Below are 26,441 nucleotides of genomic sequence, written 5' to 3'. Positions count from 1 at the left end.
TATGAAGTCAAAGTCAGTGTAATATGTACACTTGCTGGTCACTTCATTTGGTACAGGTGCTTAGTAATACAAATATCAGCCAATCAAACTGCAGAAATGTATTGCTTTAAGGCTTGTAGACTTAGTTAAGGTGGTCTTAGTTCAAACTAAGGATGAGAATGTGGAAAGAAGGTGATCTAAGTGACTGACTGGTTGTTGGTTGTTAATGGGCTGGCCTGAGTATTTTAGAAAACGCTGATTGCTTTGACTTTCCCCATACAACCATCTCTAGGGTTTACAGAGAACGGTCTTAAAAAGAAATCATCCTGTAAGCAGCAGGTCTTTGGATGAAAATGCTTTGATGTCAGAGGTCAGATGAGAATGGCCAGACTACTTCGAGCTGATAAGAAATAAGCACTCATTACAAATAAGGTATGCAAAAGAGCATCTCTGTATGCGCAACATTTTGAACCTCGAAGCAGATATTTACAGCAGCAGAAGACCATACTGGATGCCACTCCTGTCAGCTAAGAACGGAGGCTACAATTCACAAGGGTTCACCAAACTTAGGCCGTAATTAGGAGATAATAGAGTCAGGATCCCTGCTGTCTTGCATCAACAGTACAGGCTGCTAGTTGTGTAGTGGTTCAGGAGATATTTTCTTGCTACACTTTGAGCCCCTTGTTACCGACTGAGCTTTGATAAAATACCACAGCCTACCTGAGTATTGTTGCTGACCATGTCCATCCATTTGTGACCACAGTGTGGCCATCTACTGATGGGAGCTTCCAGCAGGATAACACACCATGTCACAAAGCTCAAAACATCTCAAACTGGTTTCTTGAACATGATAAAAAAAATTCACTGTAGTCCTTCAGAGTTACCAGATCTCAATCGAATAGCTTTGTGATGTGGTGGAAAGGGATATTGACATTTGAAGTCTTCTCGAGTGATCAGAAAACAGATAAAATATCCAGGCTACCACTCTGCTACCCTGTGTCACAGACATTAAATTGATGCAGTTGTGCAACTATCAAAATTGTGATACTGGTTCAAAGTTGGTTGAAGGAAAACAAAAATTGGAACAAATTCAAGAAGTTTCCCAGAGAAAAACTGATTTGGTTGAGGTTTCTAACAAAACTGAAAATGTGTTTTTTAAACAGTTTGTGACCCACCTCTATGTAGAGGCTGTAACCCAGAGAATATTCATTGTACGAAAGCATAATTCTGCACAGCTTCAGCAAAAATGCTTATTTTATTTTAGTATTTTATACAGCTAATTCTGATTTTATATTAAGCGACCCACATGGAGTCATCCAGATTGCCTTCTCCACCCTATTAGATAGGTTTTTTTGTGGTACGCAGATCTGCACAGTGGACACAAAGGTCTACTATCTGCAGAGAAGGCCTCAAAGGCCTCAAGACAGAGCTGGTGGAAAAGGTGGGAACAGGACAGGAGCACGGTTGGTCTCCGCTGTTGATGGTTGGATCTCGCCGATACTGTCGGGAGGCTGAGGTTGCTTAGTGCAGTCAGGCAAATGGGGCAGTCCCACACACCTCTCTGGATAACCTGTAAGAGTTTGAAGTAAATCACATGAATTCTCTTGAACTTGCCTTAATATGTACCTGCACAATAAGAGGACACTGAGGTTCTGTTGGCAGAACCTGACAGGTTTGATCGGACACGAAGCAATAACACGTTTATCAGCGATCCTTATACAAAACAAAGCATCACATGCATGGATTCACCAATGATTAACCAAAGGCAAGCTTCCTGTATTTAAGGGCCAGCATGCGCCCGCTGTTTAATGTTTCATAACGAGCTGCACGCCAGTTTATAGAGTTTGTATCCGTGAAAAAGGTGCAAGGCATGTGTTGAAAGCGCATTCAGCGTTTGATGCTTCATGTCAAGGCTGAGCCACTCCTGCCTTGTGCTCAACCTTTTCACACCAGATAAAGAAAAAAAACAGACATCTTCTTTGCACACACCCCACTCCCTCTATGGAAAAATGGCACTGACTGCAATGAAAGCCAACAATGGGGCCTTAAGGAACAGCAAATCTTAATGTCTTTTCAGTTCCTCCGCAGTAGGCCAGGTGATGAAAAGCCTGCCGTGCATCATCAGACTTGCTCGTGTTTTTTGATAAACACAGAGGATTATTAGCCTACTCACTCACATTCATTTGGTAAAAATGAATGATCACCTCTGAGAGATATGTACTTTCTGTATTGCAGCTGTGATGCTGTGGTCCCCTTGCAAGCATTGACTTGTCAAGGGAAAGGCAAGGCTGGAAGAAGAATCAGACCCGGATTACATATTTTTATGGAGCCTTGTTTAATGATACAAGCGGCTTCTAGTGTATCTCGCCCCCTGACCTGGCTCTTTATTCGGTCCCAATCGTTCTCCTGAGGTTCGGAGACGCTCTTTCTCTCCAGCTGCTGGAACACTTGTCTGCTTGATGACAGCGAGCGGTCGATATCACTCAGAAAAGCCTCCGTGTCGGTGTGACAGTATCGGACAAAGCTGTCATTCAACTCCTGCAACTAATTAGAAAAACCATTTTAGCGGCACAAAGGATGCGAACGTTTTCATTCAGCCGCACAATAGAGTCGTGTTTTCGGCGAAGGCTAATTGTGTTTGTGTGTGTATGTGTGCGTGTATTGTAATGGCTGAGGCACGCTGACAGGGTGCAGTTGTTAAACAGCCAGATCGATACAGTCACATCTCCCACTAGCATGGAGAATTAATGGAAACCAGTAAAAAAAAAAGGAAGAGGGTGCTGGGAAACATGGAAACACACATATCACTTACACTTTTTTCTGCTTCATACACCAGACGCACACGCAAACTGCTACACACCGTCTGGGCAGACACTCAGTCAAACCAATTGCATAGTAATTGTTCAATCTAAACGACTGAATACGAACTCCTCTTTTCTAAAGCAACTTCTGATTTCTTGATATTTGTTCCAAAGCCATATTTCTGGATCAGCTTAACCAGCATGACTTTATCTTTCTCAGCTAGATGGAATATATCACATGTCATGGTCGGTTTTCTGTCTATTCAGGTGAAATTGAGCTTTCCTTTTCGATACATAGACAACACAGACTGAGTCCAGTGTGATTTAACTACTTTAAATTTAACTACTTAAAAATTCAGTATCACTTCACAAGAATACTACTGTGAAGAAGCAGCATTTAAACCAAGTAAAACATAGCCTACCCGCATGCCCCACAAATTCTTCTATTTTGGATATTATTTGGTGTGTGGGCAACATTTTCCAAAGAGGGATGTGGACTTTAAATACAGCGTCTTCACTCCTCTCTCTGAAGCATTTAGTCAGCTATTCAATTGTCAGTTTGACCATTTTAAAGTCTTTTTTAAATTATTATTTTGATGTCTATCTACACAGAATTCATCTGTCTTCTCCCATTTACAGCAGCTGTTGCTAGGCAACAATTAAAACATACTCAATGAAAATATGAAGAGGCTGTACATTCATTTAAAGCCTTCTGATTTGAATATTTTAACAAGTTCAACAACTATCGTGTCTTCGTGCAGGCTACAAGCGATTTGATGTTCTGCAGAAATTTTTATCAGACCTTCCTCAAGCTTGGGGTGATGTGTTTAAAATCTCGTCTTGTTTGATCAATAGTCTTAAACCTCCAGCGATTCACTTAATCACATAAGACAGTCACACTATTGGTCTGTGCACCTCGCAAAAGTAAGAATAATTTGTAAGTGCGTTAACAGCAGAGGAGCGTTTGGCCCAGCACCTGCTTTCATACATGCACAAATACAAACCTTATCCCTTAGCCTGCCACAGTGACATCAGAATTGCTTTACAGCTAGGCTTTTATCACTAATTAAACAACTGTTAAGCATTCGGATGGAGGGTTTTATGTGGCTGGCGGACTTTTTTTCGACAGTCAATGCAAACAGCTCAGCCTCTGATGAACTTTGCCTCGCTCCACAGTCGATGCAGACAAGAGAGTGGGGAGGGGGGCACGCTACATTATCTCACAGCAATCCACGTAGTTGTCGGAACTGTCTCGAGGTAATGTGTTGACTCAGGGTCGGACCTCCGAAACAGGACGAAAATTGAAAGCTGGACATCTGGATAAGCTGATAAGAGTTCTGAAACTGGCCTGTTGTTGTCAGTGTTTTTTTCTGAGGAACACCTTCAGGAACACCTGTAGCTTCATGATACAAAGATGCTTTATTGCCGTGTGTTATCATAAGGAAAAACCGAAAGAATAGGTTTCTCCCACTCATACAGGTCCCGGCTCAGCGCTAACACGCCTGTTTGCATTACAGTCAGCTAAGCAAATAAGTCTCCCTCTTGAAAATCAAGTCAATCAGACCTGTCAGCGCTGCGGTGCGCGGCTCTTGAAGATCATCCTCGGTGTGACAAAAGATATGAGACAATCTCATGACCACCCACAACCACTGAATCACACAACTTGAATGTAGAGTAGCTGATACAGCTGACTCCATCCTGAGAATGTGCACATGGATGTGGTCTAATGTGTTAGAACAGAGTTAATTGCCTCAGTAAAGGCTGTGTCTTTGTTTATGTGACAGCTGTAGGGACGCTTTATAGGCGAGAAGATGGAGACGGACAGGGGGATGGGTGGGACACTGTGACCCTTACGACACATTGTAAGTGTGGCCCTCACGCATTTGTCACTTGTGCTTAATCAGCCTCTTGGAAGGAAAGGAGCACTTTGCATGATTGCAACACTCCATAGAGACATAAAAACATACGTGCATTGGAGCTTTATCTATTACAAACAATGGCCGCTGGATGAATTTTCACGAGGGGTTACTCTGCAAACAGATGTTTGGTAAAGAAAAATGGTGACCCGTTTAGCCTTTGGTCATTCAAGGCCTTAGCTGGGGGAGGTTCACTAGGTGGCAATGTTCCCTTTTCCTGAGAGCCGTCATGAAAGCGACACAGCTTCAGAGTCAAACGACCCCATTCCCTGACAGATTACGAGATCAGTGGTCAGGGGTTTGTAAAAATGACCTCTTATCGAGTCCGCCTTAGCTTTCAACATATCACAAACTGCATCAAGCATCCAAAGACATTTTCACCTCCCTCTCCTCTTCCCCTTCTTCCATATTACCCAGTGACAGGACTGAACACACACATACACACACCAGACATAAAGAAAAAGCAACCCAAGCATACACACGAGACCTGGTGCAGTTGTGTTGACCCAGGAATGTCCAGACTGTTTGACTAAAACACAAAACTCTCTTCACATTCGTGGGCAAACAGTGTATGATTCACAAAAGATCAAAGGAGCTCAAGAGGGTGAGAGCAGGTGAAGAAGTGTGCGTGTGTGTGTGTGCTAGCACTGGGGTCAGCGAGTCCCTGAAACCCACGTCTGAACCCTCAATATGTGATAGTCATCACGGCCATTATTTGACCAGCTACACAGTCAAAGAATGTCCGAGTTAAATGTGGAAAGAAATAAATAAAAAATGGAGGCTTGACGCCCTGCGATGTGATCTTATGTTTGTTTGCTGGGATCATTGTGATGTCATCCCTGCCGTGTTTATCTCACCCTTGATTCGAAAAACTGACGTCTCAGCCTTTTGTCTTTTGGGCAGATGGTTTTCTTGATAGTTCTGTACCATTTACGAGCCATGTAACCTCGCCAGTAAGCTTGTATCCTGAACATACACATCACATGACAAGACACCCATGTAACAACACATCCAAATTCCAGCGAGTGTTGCCGATATATATATATTTCTCTAAAGATATATTACTAGCTTATCGCCCCTACCTGGTGGCACACCGATGTTGGAAAAGGCGAGCTGCATCGCTGATGACACGTGTTTCATATGGCTCCCTTCTGCACAGCGGGCAGCGCTTCCGCCCAGAAAACCTCTCAAAGGCCTGCAGACACGCTCGGTGGAAAACATGAGAGCAGGATAGCAAAACCTGAAAAGAACAGTAAGGAAAACATGCAAAGAAAAAGAAAAAAAGATCAAAAATCTTGACCTAAAATGTTCAGCTCAGATTCCCCGGTTGGACTGAATATATGGTGCTGACTTGTCTCCAGCCTGAAGGATGCTGAATGCACATTGGTTTTAAGGAAAGCTTGATTGCATTATGAACACATACAGTGTGTGGCTGTGAGGTTTAAGCCATGCTAAATCTGTGTGTATTCAAGCACATATGTGATCACCTGTATCTGCCTTTCACTGTTATTTACCAAGAGGATAGAAGGAGTCAGCATGACCCCCAGTGGGCCAACTGGGACCTGGACTATAGCCTTCCTGTAAGAGGGACTCCTTTATTGCCTGAAAGTAGAGCACTGAAGCTATGGGGCTGGGCACACAAACCAGTTTACTCAGGTCTCTAGAGGGCAAGGGGGGAGGCGTATTGATTTCCCATTGTTTTTGGCCTGACCAACACACTCCATCACCAGTGAAAGGGCCCCCTGCAGTGTACAATTTCCAGGAGCTCGACAAGCCATTAGACCAGAGAGAGAGAGATTTCACATCTCTCTCTCTCTACGCTCTAAAGCTTCAGGCTGCACTTTGCCATCAGACACACAATATAGAAGTGAAATAAAACATTTGGGAAGCAGAAGAGCTCTTGCTATTTTATTCCTGCAGTGTTGCAAACAATTCGCGGTAAGTATCAAAACATTATCAGCTGCAGAGAGGAGCAAATGCTTCAATCCACACGAACGATTCACAACAACTGCTGTCGTAAGCATTTTCAAGTGTCACATTAACGCTGGAATGCAACATAAGATTTGCAGCACAATTGCAATCGTTACAATATGAAGGCTTTCAAGAAAATGCCAGATCAACAAAGATTCCCTCTTGTCACTTTCCCTTGTTAGCAGGCTCTAATTAACTTTTTTTTCCTCCCCCTGAGTCAAACTAATATTTACACGCGCATCTATGGCAACTGTTCTTTGTGAAGGCGTCTATTCTGGTCCCGCATTCTTGAGGAGATTGGCATCTTAAAAGGGGATCGGAAAGGTGTAAAAGACCGAATGACCCTCACAGTAACACACTGATTGCTACATCATCACGTCACAGTTGAGTTCCAAGGCAGTATGGGTAAATTTGTACAGTTGTCTACACAGATTAGAACATACAGGAACTGCAGGGGAGAAGGAGGGGGCGAGGGGGATGCTTTGTGTTTCCATGTGTGTGTGTGTGTGGTTGTGCGTGTGTTTGTCTGTGTGTGTGTGTAGGGAAACACAGGCTTCCCTGAGGCCAGACACAGAATACAGTAAAAAAAAAAAAAAGTAAGAAGAAAAGGGGGGAAAAAGAGCTCCCACACAGGGAATTAAGAGGAGCCACTGTGTTGGGGAGTACCTGAGGCTGGAGTTGAAACTCCTCCCTGCATATTGCACAGGGCTGAGCTGATTCCTCCTGCTGAACGGACCTTTCTTTGACCCGGGTCCACTCATCCTCTGTCAGTCTTTCTCTAGGGGAGGCCACCAAACCTAACTTTTGAGCTATAAAAAAATAAAATAAAAATTACTTGAAGTAATAGTTATAATTCATATCCTAGTCTTCCTAAAATCCCCAACTGTTTGTTCTACCTAAAGTTAACGGCGGTGGAGCAGGGTCAAGCACGTATTCTCTCTCTTCTTGCTCATGTCGCCTTTGCAGATCCCTTTCTTCCACTCCTTCTCTCACCTGGGGATGTTTGCCTCTACTGTGTCTCCGCAAAGGGTCAGAAAGTGAGAAATCTGGATGCAGCAGGCTTCGCATTATGTGGTCTTGGAAAGCAGCTGAGGTGATTACCAATTTGCTGCTTGCATTGGATTTTAAGTTCTGTAAAATATGTGAACTGCTGCAGTTACATTCAGTAAATGCATAGCTGGGCAAAAGCAGCGAATGCAGAATTATTTATCTCAGTGAGGATGAGCACAAAGCTATAAACAAAAATGAATACACTGTGAGCTATACTGTCTACAATAACAGCAAAATGCATGAGGAAATGATTATTAGGTAATCCAGAAATTACATAGACATCATATATATATATATATATATATATATATATATATACATATATTTATTTATTTATTTATTTATTTATTTATTTATCCCGTATGGAGCTACAGAAAGCCACAGAAAGGAGAAATTTTGTCAACCACTGTGCCCAGTTTCAAGTCTTCAGCTAATGAAGTCTGTCAAAGTCTAAGGACCAAAGAAGTAGAAGAAAACTACATTTTCAGATTAGCAAACTACAATGTTTTGTTTAAATAATATCACAAATCTGGGTGAAAAGGAGCTGAAATTAAAACCCAAACCTTCCGCAATGCCATCCTATCAGCAGTGTTTCGGTGGTTACCGGGTTACCAGTCCCCGCCCTCCGCATCGCCAGAGCAACCAAAGACTCAGCCCCATCAGTGCCTCTGATTGGCTGTCGATAGTTTCTAAACTAAAACGGCACGGATTCAACTTTGTGTGGTTAATTAATAACTGCACAATACAGGAATATGTTCAATATCGCAAGTACCTCTAACGCTATTCGTGTTTTAGGATTTGTGATGAATATTTTATCACATAAATAGCAGTGGAATCTGAGCAGCTTACATTTACGGTATTACTGTAAGTACTGTATTATTTGCAGTCCAGACTTCTGTGATTTTTTTTCCTCCGGTGATTTAATCTAAGCTTATTGAATTTACATGTTCTCACTTGAGCCACTGAGAAAACTAATGAGCAAGTTATATAATCTACTGAGCAACCAGAAACCAGAATCGAATCCAACAATTCACTCCACCTTCGCTTTAACCTTCCTACCTTATTTCCTTAAAGAATAAAGTGCGACAGCTATAGTAAGTGATCATTTTTACCCTTTTGGTTTTTAGTTGATATCTTCTCAAGTCCCTCTGGGGCTGTGGAAGTGCTGGAAACTGCAGATTCAAATACAGCTGGCTCTAAAACCAATCCTCATAATCCCCCACCGCCTATGAAATGAACACATTTACATCCAAGTACAACAACTGCGCAACAACAACTGTAAATGGGTAATTTTTTTATATTGCAGTGAATATCATGTACTATATCTATATCAGTTATTAATGACTTCTCATCTGTGATTGTGATGTTGGTGTCTTTTGAACATTTTTATTGCCATTATCAGAAAACAAATATAGATTGATTAAAAAATATATTTATATCATTTATTATTTGTATTATTATATATTTTTTATTTATATACAACCAATTCACAGCAATAGGCAAAAGAACCACCTAGCGAGAGTGGGGAGGAAAAACTTCCTTTTAAAAGGAAGAGACCTCTATGGACGGGTACCCATCAGCTGTGACTGCTTGGGGGTCTAGCAAAAAAAAAAAAAGCATAGAAAGACCATAAACAGGGCAAGACACAAACTATGATAGATTACATACAATAGTGACATTTCAACAACACTGCATTAGCATGTGCAAACAAAGTGTAAGAATTAGTTTTAATGAGGAAAACCTGTATTATTGTGGCCTTAGCGCACATGTGAAGGTGTCTGTATGTTTAGGATGAACACAATTTTTCAAGATTTTATGCCGAATATTTTTTTAATCAAAACAAAAGCTTTTGATACTTCCTCCACCACTGCTCACAAAGTCTTCTAAGTCATTGTCCTTCCATCACCACACAAAGACAAGTCTCTCTCTTTGAAGACTGTGCATCTCAGTCTCACTAATGATTATTTTATTGTCAGAGAGTTGTCATTAGTTGGAACCTGACCAAAGGAGGTTAGCCTAGGTGAGTGTGTCTAGGTGACTCACCGAGCTGTCGTCAGAGTAGGCACTGAACAAAGCTAAGCTGCTCATACCTGTCCTGTGAGCTCACGGATCCCTCCCAGGTCACCCTTACACTGAAACCATACACACAAACACGCACAGTACAAACCGTCTGTCTTTTTGTGAAACTGATGAAAAGTTTGCTTTATTTCTCACATACAAGGGGGGGGGGGGGGGGGGGGGTACGACTTTTAAAATGCTTTGCAGCACTGATTGACTTTGATGTGCTCAGTCAGAATCGTTGAAAACAGATGGCCGAGGAGAGGGCTAACGGTGAGGCCTGTCAATCCAGGGAGTCCTCTAAGAAAACAAAGTGAAGACACTGGCTCTGGGAGAGGAGGAAACCCCTGAGCTTCTCAAGAGGCTGCCACATTCTTGAGATTAGGACAAGAAAAACGTAGACTACTGCTGCTAATGCCCCAGACAAAGGCACGGAACAATTTATTAGTTAAGAATTCAAGCTCAGAGCTCAATCAAAGGGCCATCGTCCACAGTGCCAGACTTGGAGATTTGGTTTGTTGTTTTAAGTAAATAATCACGCTTAAAAGATACAGCATAGATGGGGCTCAAGTCCCCCATAAAGCCCGCATTCTTCCAACTGTCATCAGAATGGACTTTAGAGCATGCTTTTATTTTCAACGCGGCATTGTTTGTCTTTTTCTCTATGAATACCATTTTAAAGAGCTTTTTATTTAACTTTCTTCCCCCTAGACCTCTTTACCTGATCTGTGGTATTTTTAAATAGACAGCTCGCCTTGACGTGCAGTGAGCTGATGACTTCAGGGGTTAGTTTGAAAAAAGGGAAAACCAGTGTCAAGGACTAGTTTGCAAATTTACACCAATAGCTGGTTGAAAACACTACTAAATCTGTCAGCTCTGCAGTGCTTGTGCATATGTCTTGGCGTTAAGTGAAGCAGCAAGACAATCGTGAGCTTGATGCTAGTTAATATTTGGGTAAATAAGAATCCATACGTGTGAGTAAATGCACAGCATTTTCAAAATATCAGGTTGATTCGTACTCATAAAACTGGTCTGTGTCCAAACATCATGCACTGTGATATACTGCATTGTTGTCAAATGAGTAATTGCTGTGAGATATAGATGAGAGAGGGCAGCCCATAATGGTTAATTAACAATTATGTCAGCCAGTGAGATGACCAGGAGACCAATCACTTTGATAGGAGACAGTGTAGGGGGACAGAAATCAAATTACTTTATGACTTGACCCATAATGCTTCCCTAACATGACTTTAATCACTCCATGGTGCGTAGGAGTCCCCCATGGCTCTTTTGGAGTGAACCAGCCTGGAGTGGAGGACAGCGAGGCTTTACCGGTTGCTGTTATCTCCTGTGACATTGCTGAGTAAGTAAGCCATAAAAGAACACAGCCATCATTACGGCAGTTTGGTTGCTTTTCAGAGAGATGGAGCTACTAATGATTAGACATGTTCTTTGTAAATGAAATACAAATCACCCCGGGCTTTGGGTTTTACTTCATTTACTAAGTGCTACATTACCTCATACTTTGGACCTAACAATGGATTTCCAATAAATCTCCTGGTAGTTGAAATGATGAAGGGGCTCACATATCATGAAACTTGCCAGTGCTTATTAGCACTTGAGAAGTTATTGATCGGGGATTTTGATTAATATTTGCTGGAGGGTATGGTGGCATTCAACCCCCCCACCCCCAACCCTGGCAGCTGGCAGGGACTTCTCTCAGTAACCTCCAGTTTGTGCTGACTGCCAGCCTGAGCTCTGGCAAGATGACAGCCACTGCAGAGCTCTAATGCCAGGAATAATAGGAGCTCACCCTCTATTTCCCGATTCTTCTCCATTATTTAGACATAAACATATTGAAAGCAGGAGGGGGGGGGGGGGGGGGGGCTGTAAAGGGTTTGCTTATTGGAAAAAGTTTACTGTATGGGTCAGGACCACGGAGTATAGGAAAAGCATTAAATAACTGTAATAATAATATTGGAAGCGTTATATTTAAAAATACCCTCTTAAAAAACAACCAAACAGACAGTGAGAGACCAATAAAAACATTATATTTAGATAGCAACCTCTGATTTTATGGACTCAGAGGTAAATTGAAAGCTGATTTTTTTTACAATTTAATCCAACAAAAGGTAAATTGAAAGTGTTTTTGTGTTGCATACACTCAGTTACAGGTGATCAGACGAGCATCTCTGATTAAATGACAGGTCAGATGGGCTAAAGCAGCTGAAGACCATATCTGACGGCCCTCTGTTCAACTAAGAACAGGAAACTGAGACAACAATTCACTCACCAAAATAGGGACAACAGAACATAGGAAACATGGTGCCTGGTTTGATTTGATTTCAGCTTTGGTAGGGTCCAAATTCATCAATCCATCCTGCCTTGTATCCACAGTTCAGGCTGTTGCTGGTGGTGTAACAGTGGGGGATATTTTTTGGCACACTTTGGGGCCCTTAGTACCAACTGAGCATCTTATATCATCATAGCATCATATAATCTTATATCATATAATCTTATAATCATCATAGCCTACCTGAGTAGGCTCCTTTGACCTGCAAAAATTAAATAAATAAATAAAGAGAAAAGGAAAAAGGAAAAAAAAAAAGGCAACGTTTAATTTAAAGTGCACACATCCCCACAATATGTAATATTATTTAATAGGCCACAAGTATGAGAACATTATGAGGAAAAAACATCAGGCAAAACTAAAGGAATCAGTCACAAAACAACAGATTTTAGTTTAGGCCCAAGAGATAATTTCTCTGTAATGTACTGCAGCCAGAACCAGTAATTTCTCGTAGAATTGCGCGGCCATCTTTCTCCATAATGGACAATAATTGACCCTAATCCATCTCTATGGCTAGAAATAGTCCACCGTAATGGCCATAAATTGTTCCCTGCAAAGGCACTTAAAAATCCCATCACCCCTGCTGTGTGAGAGAGGCATTGCAACTTCTGTACATTCCCTTTTTGTCCTTACATTTTGACTCCATGCTGATTACGTACAATGAACATCCAGTGGCGTCAAATCATACCTTTTAAGCACAGAGCACACTCAAATGACCTTTGCAGAGTTTTAGTGGCACAATGTAATCCAGGATTTCTGCTAAGAAAAGCATTATTGATTGAAAGCATGACATACAATGGTTCCTGATCCCTATCCATCTGTAGAAGATACATCAATTTTACATAAACTATAAACTGCTTGGACTCTTAGAACTTCTAGTATTTTTTTCATGGCTCTGGAAATTTTAAAACATATTCATCGACCTTCTAAAAGAGGAGCTACTGTAAACCTAATTAACTTGTTTCATTTTTTGAAAGGGCACCTGCATTAAACAAGCCGAGCTACTGGAGACTTTCTTCCAAACTCCACCATAAATCATCAGCAGCAGCTATTTCATCTGATTGAGCTGCTGCAATGAGCCTGAAGTTTGCCTGTGCTGCGGGGAATGCATTTGCGGCAAGTCTCATAAATGCCAAGTTCTTTGGGCACTAAGAATAAATATCGCAACCACTCTCTAAATTTACCACATAATTGGGGACTTTCCCCGTCTGCACAAGATCTCGTTGTATCCTCCTCCCACCTTGCATGTACCACTACAAATGAATCCATCTTTAAGGTGATGAGGTGTAGAAATATAAGAGGATGAGCCACATATAAAACCTGCCAATGCATATCATTAAAAACTCCTTTAAAATATTGACAATAACAAGTAAAATAAACTATTGATCAAGATGCATGATGAATGTAATATTTCAGGAATCCTCTTGCATCCCAAACTAGAGTTTGTATTCTAGTACAATTAGACGCTGCAGTCACAATTGAAAGTTGAAAGTCATCAGTATGCAGTAGAAAATGTGGTGGTGAAGTAGAGCTCTTGCTGGAGGCCTTCTCCTGTGCCTTTGTGGGGTTTCTCTGGGTATCCAATCTAGAATCACATGCATGTCCTTGCATGTGATTCTAGATTGGCCATATATGTTAAATGTGCATTACATTTCGCCCTTGCCCTTGTTTTTCTATGCTTCCCTGACTTAGTTCTGCTGGACGTCTCATTGTGAGTTAAAAGGGAGTTCTTTCTTCCCGCTGTCACCAAGTGCTTGCTCATCGTCAGATTTGTACATTTTTTGTAAAAATTTAATGAAATTGCAATATAAGTAAATTCAAATTCAGTACAGTGTACAATAATTTTAAGTAGTCTGTACTATCGTCGTAATTTTGTTGAAAAACAATTAATTTTCCCCCATCTTGCAACAGAAGTATGCTGAACGTTTCAAGCTGCGGGCCAAGTTATAAAGTGGATTAATCTTTTTCACATCTTTTTTAATTCTTCTCATTTCCCCGACTTTACAGAAGGCATATAGTAGGGATTTAGAGCAGTTTATTGCTAAGGTTTGTGGTTATACAAGTTGTCTTTTGTGATGTTTCCAACTTTATAAGGTCACATAGGCCTGCAAATTTTTATGGTATTTATTTTTTCTTGTAAGCTACAAAGAGAGGACTATCTTTATTGCATTTATATTGATATAATAAAAGGACAATTGAATATAGCCACACCACGAAAAGAATATAGCATACATGTGATATAAGATAGGGAAATATAGTCTGTGGACAGTGACAACAGTTTTTAAGTGGCAGACACGTTGATTTGGTTGTTTTTAAATATCTGCACAGCTCTTGTGTCAATAAACAAGCTATATCATAGATTGCGTGGTCTAGCCATGTGTATTATAGTCACAAATGCAATTTTTATTTATTTATTTTTATGAGAAAGAAGATGTCTGGCTCTGGTACATGCAGTAGTGCTGTGTATGCAACTTCCTGACGCGACAGTGCACAGAAGGCTCCACTCAGCAATCAACATTGGAGTATAAAAGCTTTGAAGACTAGCTGGCCAGCCCCACCAGCCAGCTCTGGCACTGTTATAAGTGCTTCCTTATTTGAGGGCGGCTATAGCTCAGGAGAAACAGTGGGTTATTTGCTATAATCATAGCTCCTCTAGTCCATGTGTCAAAGTATCCTTGTGCAGGAAATAGTTGCCCCTTGGGCACTGGGGCAACTGTGCCCTGAATTGCCCCAGTGCAGTGACAATGATACATAAAAGCGCTGGGTGAACAAGAATTGTAGTAGAAAGGGTATTACCTCTGTAAAGCACTATGTGACTGGCTCTCATCTTAAAAAGCACTACATGAATACATTTTAATTATTACTTACTTAATAACTAACAGTCTTTTCTTTTTTAACCATTTGACTTTTTTCAGCTTTGAGGATTTGTTGCAAACTTTTTGTTTTAGGTTTTTGATGGACACATCAGTCTACTTTTCTCTTTAATTGAAACCTTTAAAAAATACAGTTTTATTTGTAAACACTTTTTAAATTGTTACTCCCCATCCCCTAGGACCTTTTGATGAGTCTAACAATTTGGGGGCTTGTCTGGAATTCGGACTTGGGACCAGGTACCTGGGATCCAACATTACATTGACACAAACCATATAAAAATTTTCACACAAAGCAGTGTGGCTTTGATTGATTTATAGATTTGCAAATAATGAGTTAGCACACTTAAATTGTATGGAAACACCTCTAGTAGCAAACAAAAGAGGCATTAATTGGCATGAGACGTAATGCTATCGTAATGACAGCCACATATATTTATTTTATTGCATTTCCATACAAATAAATACACTTATACACATATCAGTCATACAGAGATCAGCAATGCAAAGCAGGTATACGGATGCATGCTGATTATAGATGTGAGCTGATCAAACCCCCAAAAAGCAGATTGTATGTGTTAGGTACAACTTCACCTACTTCTAAAGTAGCGTAATGGGACCAATACTGACGTGCACTGGTCTGGCAATAAAGTAAAAAAAATCCTCACCTGCATGAATGTTCAAAACCAAAGCCAGGAAATCACAGAAACTGCTAAATATAAACATTACAGAGCATGTTTACCTTAGCGTTGTGTTACTGACAGAAAATTAATGGTTACATAAGTGTCCTGTTGGGTTAGAGGATTAGGCTGTTCACATGACATCACATCAACTATGTATACCTATGTACCTTTGTCTAACGTAATTCCCCATCTTTCTGTCCCTTCATTAAATGTTAACCCTCTACTCTCCACACATACACTCATATAAAAAAAAAAAAAAGCAACCCCAAAACAGGTCACACGTGACAAAGCTCACACTGCCTTTCCACAACAATGTTCAGTGATTAGCTCCAGTCAAACAACACCAAACAATTTGATTTCAGTTACTGAAAATAACATCTCCTGAAAGCAACTCACTTACCATAACTCATGTACTTCAAAGCATGTAGAAAGACTGCCAAACATGCATCATCTCTTGGTTTCTTGTTGTAATTTTCATGTGGGATGAAAGTAAAGTAGCAAAACTTATTTGCATCTGCTGTGGCAAAGGTAGGTGCAGCCACAGGTGTTTTTCCTTTCCATTAACTGTCTCATGAAGTGAGCCTCAGCTTTGATGGTTACTATTTGAAAGTAAGCCGCTGGTTACAACATAAACCCGATTCCTACAATAATAAATAGTCTGCACATTTATAATCATGATTTCCTTCCACTAATGAGAAGTTACAATGAGTGTGTCTTTTTGTTTTTTGCCTGCAGCGCACAATGAATTAGTAACTTGTAAATCTTTGATTGTCACCACTTAAATCCATTTCCCATTGCACACTGTGTGCACAGGAGCCTTTGATAGACACCTTGTAAACTGTTGTGTGATCAGAAAGTTAGAACTTGAGTAAAGTTAAGGATCCGAGTGATATAGAAAGGAAAACAAAATGCAGTGATATTCATCTACTCTATCTACCAAGATATGCATTCTCTCAGTGCCACATTTATTCCGCTGGAATGTAATTTATATACTGCTGTTAATTTACATAAGCTCCTGCAGGAGGGGCTCGTACTGAAATGTTCCCCTGACCCGTGCTCGTCATGTTAAGTGCGACGCCGGGTAACGTTTCTGCATGGCTTGCATCGATTCACTCACATGCGTGGGGACAGAACGGGAGGATCCAGTGGGAAGAGTGACAAGCTACTGGCTGTTTGCCTGCTCGGTCTTCACTGCCAAAGTAAACAGGTGAGCTTCTCATCTTTTCGCACCTCTGCCTGCTCCTGACAGGGAATCACATGGAAGAGAATCAAGAAGAAGCACACCAGACAATACGGACGATGCTTTGGCCTACTTACAAGTCGCAAAGGTGTTTTGATAGACTCCCCTGACTCAAGCTGGCTATTTAAAATAAGCCATTTTTGTATGGAATAAAAGAACGGCTAGATTTCAAAATGCTTTAGAAGTGCCAGAAGATTAAGGCTAGAAAGGCGTAGTGCGAACGTGTTTACATTCCTGTATGATGTCCCACTCCAAGTATCTCATTTGACACCACAAATCAATTTTAGGAGAGATGAAGTGGAGAAGGGCCCGTGAAATTCAAACATTCCTCTGATGTATATTGCAATTTGCTTAACCTTTTGATACGGTCAATAGGGCTACGTCGCTCACAGCTAGATGGCTTTTTGTTTATTTTCCCCTCAACATTTGTCACATACTTGTGCTGAAAAACAGGCTGCCGCAGCTGCCTCGCTGGGAACCCAAGATGTCATACAAGCGCCGCAATACCTGGCCATCACAGACTGACAACCTTTGAACTGTCAGCCTTGAAATGACTGAATCCGCTGAGGCTAAACAAGACGTGTCAGGCTAAACAAGCTGGCGTGTAAGCAGACAGTTCAGGTCATGCAACATGGGAACCACAGACTACATCTTTATCAAGAACCTGTGTGACCATGCAGAGATTTACTCACCTCCGTGCACACACCCTCCACTGTACACTCACATCTTACTCGTGCAGCAGAGACTTCAAAAGGAACGTGGAGATAAAACAAAATGAATTGCAGACACATCAAGCCTCCCATGCCCTTTAAAGCTTAATTATACCTGTTGGGGTGATGAGAGACACATCACAGAACCTAGTGATTAATAAACAAACGCCGCATCCCATAAAGTGCCTGACAAGTCCCTGCTTATCACCCCTCGCACTCACAGTCTGGGCTCAGGTGGAGTGCACATATCAAAGTATATCAAACGGTTAGCCCAGCCTTGGCCAAGAATCAACCCTTATACTCCCTGTTCTGCTCTCCTGGTCATCTTTCCCAGTTCACCTGTCTGTCTGACGGCTGACGAGAGCATCATCCAGACACGCGCTCCACAGCAGCGGTGTCAGTCCACGCTTTCATCTTTCATTGCTAGTCCCAGATCACTCGGCCGGAGGCTTTGTACCTGCCGACATTGTAAGTGTCACATTTGCTGGGGTTTTGTAAACAGACACACCTTTTGTGGAAGATGATGTGAATGAGATGAAGTTACTAACTGCTGGAACTCTGCGGCTGCTGCTGAAGGAAGGGGCTGAGGGCATATTAGATTGCACCGTTTTGAAAGGAAAGGGATACCCATCCACTGGGATCCAAAGTCGCTGTGAGCGCAGTGAGTGCACAGCCAAAAATCAGAAAACACCACCAATGAGACAATAAGAAGTGTGCAAAAATATTTATCAAGCTCATTTATCTTGAGTCACGCAGCTTCTTTTCAGTACAGAACAACATAAATCACGGTTTGTGATATTTCTAAGATCTCCTCTGATCACATCTGTACAGGTGTGATCTAGAAACAACAAGTGCAGATTACAATAACAGTGGCAACACCGACGGAACGCGATGGTTTCGGTTTAACTTTTTAATGTAAACTTTAAATTGATATGAATGAACAGTAACCATGAACACAGACTGAATGAGGAGATTGGACCCAACTGTTTGTTATGTTGTCAGACTTCTGGTATTTCTAAAGCCCCCCTCCAGTCACTGTGTTATTACACTCTTGGCGATGCATGCGTCTTTTAAGCTGCTTTAGCCAAACAAATGTGATTTAGCCTAATCATTTCACTCAGACAAGTTGGGATTGTTCGGCGGGTTTTTCCACTGACCATTTTGTTTTATCTGCCTCAAAGACTGTTGATATTCACCTTCTTAAGGCCGACTTGTTTTTAAGTTTCGGGTTTAAAGAAAAAAAAAAAAACTGCGCCCATGAAGAATCCTACAATGTCCTGACTTCACTTAAAAGCAACATTTTAAAGCTACAGTAACCTTTTTGTTTTGTATAAACAATGGATGAAATGATTTGAAGAGCGAGGCTTGAGAAATATGAAGTATTACCACACTCCGCAGGTCCCTAAAAGACTGAAAAGTATTTAATCATCTTTCAGCTCATTATTTTGAGTTTATAGTTGGCATAATTATGTCTTGGATTAGTATCAAAGCTCCCAATGACCCATTGTTTAGCCACAGTAGGCAGCTTTATTTATTTTAAAAATACAAAAAACCAGATAAACCCGTGTACACTACACATCCACCACCAAACAACAAAATACCTGTGCTCCTGTACCAATATGACATCTACATGTGCAAATTATGGAAAATACTGTACTTTGTGTTGCAGATTAATTGCCAATTGCATTAATATTGCTAGTGAGACAGAACACGATTCTGCAAAAAGTACTCTTTGGTAAATTGACTCAGTTTCTACAAGGGTTGCCTTTACGGTTTGGCTAATGCCAGTTTAACTGTCTAAAGTAAACTATTCCTGTTTAAAAATTACACGTGTAAGCTCTATACAAGCGTAGCTTAAATTGTTCTGAGATATAATGTGCATATCAAATGCTATTTGGTGTCACATGACAGCTACTGTCATAACTACTGTCTATTAGGAGAGCTGGTGTGTTGTATTGCTGTGGACTGGTGATAGACTTGGACCAAATGAGAGGGCTGACAGAGACGCTATAAAGTGTGGTATAGTATAAATGGTGATGTCTTACCATTGATTTAACTAATGATGAGTGCTCCGAGTGCAACAATAGTAATTTTGTCATAAAGCTGTCAGCAGTTAATCAATCTGTTAAGGGTTTTCCTCCTGCAATGTAAGATTTATTAAAAGTTCATGCAGGCGTGTTCAGGCATGCTCACAGTCTGGCTACACAAAGCAAGTCTAAATGTTTCACAAGTACTTTGATGTTCCTATTTGTCACGATCTCCATTATTATTTCATACAAGCTACTTACTGAATGGTTTAAAATTAAGGTGACATAATTAGGCTTATTTTCCACATGTGGACATAATGACATAATTTGTTTCTTTACTCACCTGTGTGATTTTTCTTTTGCCTGGAGTTTGAATATTTCGTCTGAGCTCCTCAGGCTGTTGCTCATAAAGCCAAGACTTGCACTGTAGATGCCTTTAGGACTTTCAAGACCTGTTGGTACATCTGCCAACAATAGGGATTTCCCCAGTTTACACAACTCCAAATCAGTTATCTGTAAAGATTTAGCCTCATTGTTTCCTTTTTTGAGGATTCCTGCCAGTAAAGATTTTGAGGGTTGTTACCTCAGCATCTTTTAACTGAGCCGACTTAATCTTAATGCAATTATTGTAAGGAGCATTGCTCACAGAGCTGTTTTATAATTGCATCCCTTTTTCCCGTTAAAATATATTACTGTAAACTGGTGGTATGGCTGATATAAGCCTTTGAAAATGCTGGAGTTTGTGAACCTTGCAGTTTTCCTAGGAAAAAAAATCACCTCTTTCAATGCAGTTATTGCAAACAAAGCGAGGCACTTTGATTTGTTCAACATGCCTCACACACAGAGTTAGAGTCAAGAGGCAGAATAGTAAAATTTAGTGATAAACTGAAAATAAATCTATATAATATTGCAAGAGAAGATCATCAAGCTCCAGAGTCATGCTTTCTACCTCACAAACACACAAGTTCATAAATTTTCAAATTCGTGACTCTTTGTGAGAAATATGGCATTCAATTAAACAATAGAGGTTGCACCTATAGAGTAGGTTAGCTTAGCATAAAGGCAGGAAATGTGCCCAAATGCAACCAAATGTGCTTGCTAAAGCCTTGATTATCCGCTTGAGTTACAGAGATGTAAATTATTAAAAAATACCAGACAGTAAGCTTAAGAGTACATGTGGATCACAGAGACAAAAAAACATGGACCTAGCTTACGGGCTGGAAAAACTAAGCTAACGCAGACATACCTTAAACCTGCATTCTATCTGAATGCCACCAGAGGGCGACAGCTGTGGTTGCAAAAAGACTTCCAATCAAATCTAACTGCATAAAATAACAGACTTCTGACGTTTTGTCTGTAAATACTTTAACACTGAGTGTAGGAGCTCAGTCACATAATAAATTAAGTCTTTTTAGCAAATCTTGGTCATACATTTCAAAAATGAGGGTTATCTAGGGTCTCCTCATTGGCTAAGGACCAGTCAATCACAAGTCCCTAGCCAATGAGACCATCCTTTCCAGTTTTTTTTAATCAACGGAAGCATCGGAAACACTTATCTGGAGGTTTCAATGCGGGACCCAACCAATGGATGACGCCAGTGTAGTTATGTCCACCCATTGTAATGTCTGACCACTTTTTTTTGTGATTGCATGCATGCGTGGAAGTGTGCCTCCGGTGGTGGGCTAAGCACACTTACAAGAAATATAACTACAATGGCTATTTAGCCATGGTGTTTCAAGCTGTGTCAACAAGCAGAATATAATCAACGCTTAACATGTTTGTGCACTGTTGCCGCACAGCAAGAAGGTCCTGAGTTCAATTCCATCATCAGGCCGGGATCTTTCTGTGTGGAGTTTGCATCTTCTCCCAGTGTTTGCGTGGGCTCTCTCTCTCTCCAGTTAGTGGGTATGGGTTAATTGATTAATCTAAGTTGCCCATAGGTGTGAATGTGGGAGTGAATGTGAGTGCAAATGGTTGTCTGACCCATGTGTTAGCCCTGCAACAGACTGGCGACCTGTCCAGGGTGTACCCCGCCTCTCGCCCTATGACAGCTGGGATAGGCCCCCCCGCGACCCTGAAAACGATAAGCGGAAGCGAATGGATGGATGGATGGCTTAACATGCTGTATGTGGTTTCTTTAAACCTGTTCTTAAAACATAAAGTGTGGAAACAAAAATAAGGTTATTTATTCATTTATTCATTTATTGCCAGCAGGCTTCTACAGGACCACATGACAAATGTTAAAAAAATACAAATTTAACATATTTAAACACATTTTAACTAAAGACCTCTGACAGTGGTCTTTAGTAACAATGGTAAGGGGATGTTTTTAATTATTTTTTACTGTGTTTAAGCCAACAAGAAACCTTTTTTTCTACTATTTTAATTGATCATGTCATCCTTACCTGATTCATTCATCATCCAGCAATCTTATATAGGTGAAGTAAACATGAAAAAAAAATCCACCCAAAAGCAGATTTTAATTTTAACTAATATTTATAATGACCTGTAAAATTATTGTTTTTGTTTTTAGTGCTTTCTCCTGGTGCTCTTACTTTGCCACTTTGAAGTCAGATATTAAAGTGCTTTTTAATGTGGTCATAGACTTCACATTTTGCCTTCCGACTGTAGTCAGCTCTTCTTAAATATATAGCCAGGGCTGTAATTTTTACAAGTTAAGGCAAAATGCACTCTAAATACAGTATCATAGTTTCAAATGGTTGGGATAACCATCTCATTTTGTATATATATCACCATTTGATATTCAGTCAGCCACGCTTTCTCTTATCTCTGGTGTTATTAAAATGTATAATCATAGATTTTGTGAATGAAACGGCTCAAAATGGCAGGTATGGAACATTTACTTAGAGTTGTTAGAGTTTTTTTTATTTTATTTCATACTTGGCAAGCCCCCAAATTGAAATGTGTCATTGTAGAAGGAAGGTTGAACACAAACACAAGTGTAGTTTTATAAGAAAACAGAAACACACTGATAAACAAGAAGATGATGAAAACTCCTTTTCTGGAGAAATTAAATTTAAATTAAAACTAATGCAGATGAGGACAATTTCCTGTAATTTGTTCTATACAGTCGGTGTCAGTTGTTTTATCATCATCATTTTTGTTTTAACTCTCTGTTGTGTTTCTAGCCCGGTGTGTTTCTTAAAGTCTATAAATGTGAATGTTTTGACAGGAAGTTTCTCAAAATAACCTTTTATAAAGAGAAGCTTTCATGCGTTCATGTATTTCAAGCCTTCATCTGCTTAAAAAAAAGCCTTAAAATTTAAAGCTTTAAAGCTGAAAGCTGAAAGCCCTCTTGAGTCAAACCCTTTTCTGCTGCTTATTAAGTTTTGTCTGCAGGTCTCATCGGACGAGCAGATGATGAATAGGAGGGAGAACATTGGTCACTGGGCGCGGACCACCACGAGCTCCCCTCTGAGTCTCCTCCACAGATATGAACTGCTGAGATGTTATGAGAACAGGATAGCTCTCAAGACGCTTGCCTTTCACTCCTGAGATGGTGCGTAAACAGAGCAGGGGCCGACAGATGGGCCTCAGCAAACTGGTCCCGTTGACCCTTTAACCCCACTGTCCAGCACTCCCCTCATCTCTACAAGAAAACGCAGAGGAATTCCAAGGAGATTATCATCCTTTATGTCCTCGGGTTTGCTGCCGATTGCGGGTGGTGCGTATACAGAATACACAAGGAAAGCACATTCCCAGGATCCTGGAGTAGCGATAAGGCTACATCTTGCTAAAACTCGTGAAAGCGACAAACATAAAGAGGAAATAATGTATAATATCTAATGTGTTTTTATGAGCTATAGGTATGACTCTAAGGTGAGACATGACAAGTGGGGGTTTGCTGAGCTGCTAATTTAAAATGAGGCTTTGTAGTTTAAACAAATACCGTGCTTTCCTTATATAGTAAAACGTATTTTGGGTGCAAGTTCAGCTACTGTTTACCTGTTCGCATCATATCTATAGAGAGAGATAATGAGAGAGTCGTCTGTCTGAGTGAAGGATTTGAACTTGCACGGTGAGACACAAGAAAGAAGAGACTAGCAATTTGGAAAATTATCACTTCAGATTGCCTGAAGCTATACTTTTGTATATTCTTGTTCTTATTTTCAACCTATTTCCTGGTATAAGCAGAGCCTGCCCAGGGTTTAAGGAGTTAGTAGCTGCTGCAGGATGTAAAGAGGCAGTTTCATTCATAATTTCCTCTGCATAGTATTATTTGGGCTTTATTTTAAAGTGGCACCCTGTGTGCACAAACACACACACACACATGCACACTATATTTTTCACTTACAGGTAACTGTCTTTCTTAGTGTTTGTGTTAGCAGATGATTCTACTTTTGCAGAGCTGCTGTTTGTAGTTGTGCACAGCATCTGCTATGCAGTCCTGTAGGCTGCATAGCCCATACTACATATTGCTTTTAGCTTAGTAGTATTTTTCTGATCTTAACTAAAGTTTAAATTTCTTTTCTTTTTATGTTTTCTACCCCTTGAGCTGAGGTTAATGATGAATTTTATTTGTCAAAGAGGAAAATCTTCAGTTCTTTCCCTGATCTGATGGAAGGGGGACGAGTAGATACAGTAAACCTTCCCTAAAGGTTCGCTGATGTTCATAATTTTATGACAAAATCATATCTTCACTTATATTAGTGATGATAATTTTTCCTCACAACATTTTAGGACAATAACTGAAAATACTCGGTGGATATATACAAATATGATCTTTTGTTTTATGGCTTTAGATACAATCCAAAGCCACATCGCGTGTTTTGGGAGTTGGTGATGAAAACAGTTTATGTTTTGTTTTTATATAATATAGAAATATGTATATTTTAATAAAATTGAAAGGAGAAAATGATTAAGTCATTTTCTTAACTTTGAAGGACCTTTTTTTTACAGAGTAGTTATCAAGTTACCATGAAACTATCGTCTACTTAGCGGTGATGCTACTCTGCTGCGTGTGCTGTCTCTATGACAACAGTACTGTAATGGAGACAAATTTTGGTGTTTTTTTTCTGTGACTTATAGAACTGCAACATGGCTTCTTTGGAAATCCCATGTTACCTTTTTCCTGATATGAAAACACACATATAAAGTTGCAAAGCGCTGCTAAAACGATCTCTACTGCTGAAACTGCTGCTTGGCATCCACCCTAACTACAGCATGTAGCTGCTTTGTAAAGTAACAGTCCCTTATTCTAAGGTGCATTAGTTCGTTAATACACCTTCATTTTTGCTGTTATGGAGAAACATAGTGTCTTTGTGTAGCATAGTTTAAACCTTTACTGATCTGTGCAGAGAGGAATTTTTGGCATTCCTTGTTAAATTTTAATCTGCTTTGCGTTTTTTTCTTCTTCTTTCATACAAGCACAGGGAAACAAATCAGTATAAGCTGGTCAGGTCAGCATTGTGGTTTGTTTTCCATGCCCACTTCCAGGACTTAAACCGCTGTGAGAAATGAATGAGAAGTGATCCAGTTATACTTGTTAAAACAGAAAACAAAGGGCTAAAACCAGAAAGGCTTCTGCTGAGAAGCAAACAGATGAAGCAGGTAGAAACACGTTGCAAAGATGTTCACAGATTGTGCGCGGTGCTCAAACTCAGTGTCCTTCGGTATCGATATTTTTCGTCTGGCATGAGCATTCACTCGAAGTTTTAAAGGAAAGCACACTTACTTATATAACAATGCTGATTAACAGAACATTTCCCTTTTGTAGACCGCCACAAAGAGCGACTCTAGCGTCTCTGTGGCTGAGTCACCACACAGCTTGGGCCCCATTCATGTTTTTCCCATGTTGCAATTTACTCACTGAATTAGGCTTCGACCAAAAAAGTGTTTCAGTCCCAATTATCATCTGGCAAGGAAGAGAGGCGGTCTGACAGGGGTGGGGGGTGACATACTTAAGCCTTTTCACTAGTGCTGCCTTGTTTCCCCTGTTACTCTCCTTGAGAGAGTAATGTGTTTCCTCACACAAAAGGAGGATCTTCAGAGATATGCCAAGAGTCTGGAGAGTGTGTTTGCTGGACCTGTGAAGAGACCTCTTTAGGAGGCTTTGAGGACAATGGAGCATGGGCACCGGCCATGGTTTACTTTGTCCACGCCAAGCATTTCACACGCACCCAGGGCAACAGCCGGTCTGAGCAAAGGCACAACATTAGTCTGAGATATTGAAAGGCCTTTTTCATCTTTGTCACCCAATCAGTGCAATGATCGCTCCAAGGGAGTTATGTTTGACCAGCACGTTTTTTCCCCCCTTAACACTCTTCACATTCTTTACCTACAAACTATTTCCCCATTGAAAGGTAATATTTGAGCTCTTTTTGATTATAGTTTTATGTCGCTTACAGAAACAGTTCAGATTAAAAGACCGATTCGGTGTGAGTTGGTCATTTTGGTTGATGTCTGCCCTCTCTTGTATGTAATGCAACAAAATAATAGCTAAAAAGGAAAACCCAAAGAGTTATCCTTTGAGAAATCAGGCCCTGGTTACTCTATCAAATCCACAAAGGGAACATCCCAGTATCTCCAAAACCGGGCAGCTCACAGTAAAACAATCTAGCTGGATAAACAGTACAGCAGACCTGATGAAAAACGGGGATATTTGATTTGCAGGTGAGCGGCCCCCTTTGCACGTAGAACTAAAATGGCACAGTAATGAATCAAACTAATAACAGGAGGATGTTTTTCATTGTGCAGCTAGAACTGCCTCCTGCACCGCTTGATGTGCTTTGTAACTCATAAATATTGAGGAGCAATCAAGCAGAG

At 40.5% G+C, this 26,441-nt stretch overlaps 1 protein-coding gene and 1 long non-coding RNA gene across 4 annotated transcripts; one reads left to right on the top strand and one right to left on the bottom strand.

The window, feature by feature from the left end:
- Positions 1-1,216: 1,216 nt before the first annotated feature.
- Positions 1,217-8,363, bottom strand: rnf32 (ring finger protein 32). Of its 3 annotated transcripts, none has more exons than XM_086305161.1 (7): positions 8,281-8,363; positions 7,564-7,679; positions 7,334-7,476; positions 5,779-5,936; positions 5,554-5,662; positions 2,356-2,523; positions 1,217-1,549 (listed from the first exon to the last, which is right to left on the bottom strand). In XM_086305161.1, exons 1-7 carry the CDS (start codon positions 8,346-8,348, stop codon positions 1,292-1,294), a joined length of 1,020 nt encoding a protein of 339 aa, XP_086161287.1. In that variant the 5' UTR covers positions 8,349-8,363; the 3' UTR covers positions 1,217-1,291. The 3 variants fall into 3 exon arrangements, with proteins under 3 accessions (XP_086161287.1, XP_086161285.1, XP_086161286.1); XM_086305159.1 differs by having other exon boundaries at positions 7,564-7,798; positions 8,281-8,337; XM_086305160.1 differs by having other exon boundaries at positions 2,356-2,517; positions 7,564-7,798; positions 8,281-8,337.
- LOC147322081 (uncharacterized) lies at positions 8,362-23,362 on the top strand. The gene is made up of 3 exons (XR_015130896.1): positions 8,362-8,581; positions 11,048-11,138; positions 23,016-23,362. It is a non-coding gene; the product is annotated as an uncharacterized LOC147322081 (long non-coding RNA).
- Positions 23,363-26,441: the final 3,079 nt, after the last annotated feature.

Source organism: Aulonocara sp. 'chitande type north' Nkhata Bay, linkage group LG9 (assembly GCF_057382095.1).
Source record: "Aulonocara sp. 'chitande type north' Nkhata Bay isolate Kocher_YH1m ecotype deep benthic linkage group LG9, A_spYH_male_GT1.1, whole genome shotgun sequence".
Lineage (NCBI taxonomy): Eukaryota > Metazoa > Chordata > Actinopteri > Cichliformes > Cichlidae > Aulonocara > Aulonocara sp. 'chitande type north' Nkhata Bay.
The sequence above is the reverse complement of the archived record's forward strand: the minus strand, read 5'-3'. Positions and strand labels throughout refer to the sequence as shown.

Bases quoted from the DNA above. Each gene is read 5' to 3' on its own strand.
- rnf32 (XM_086305159.1), bottom strand. The intron at 2,524-5,553 runs GTGAGATAAACA...TTTTCTAATTAG, and splicing joins GTCAGTTTTTCGAATCAAGG to TTGCAGGAGTTGAATGACAG. The intron at 1,550-2,355 runs GTCAGGGGGCGA...AAACTCTTACAG, and splicing joins GGGACCGAATAAAGAGCCAG to GTTATCCAGAGAGGTGTGTG.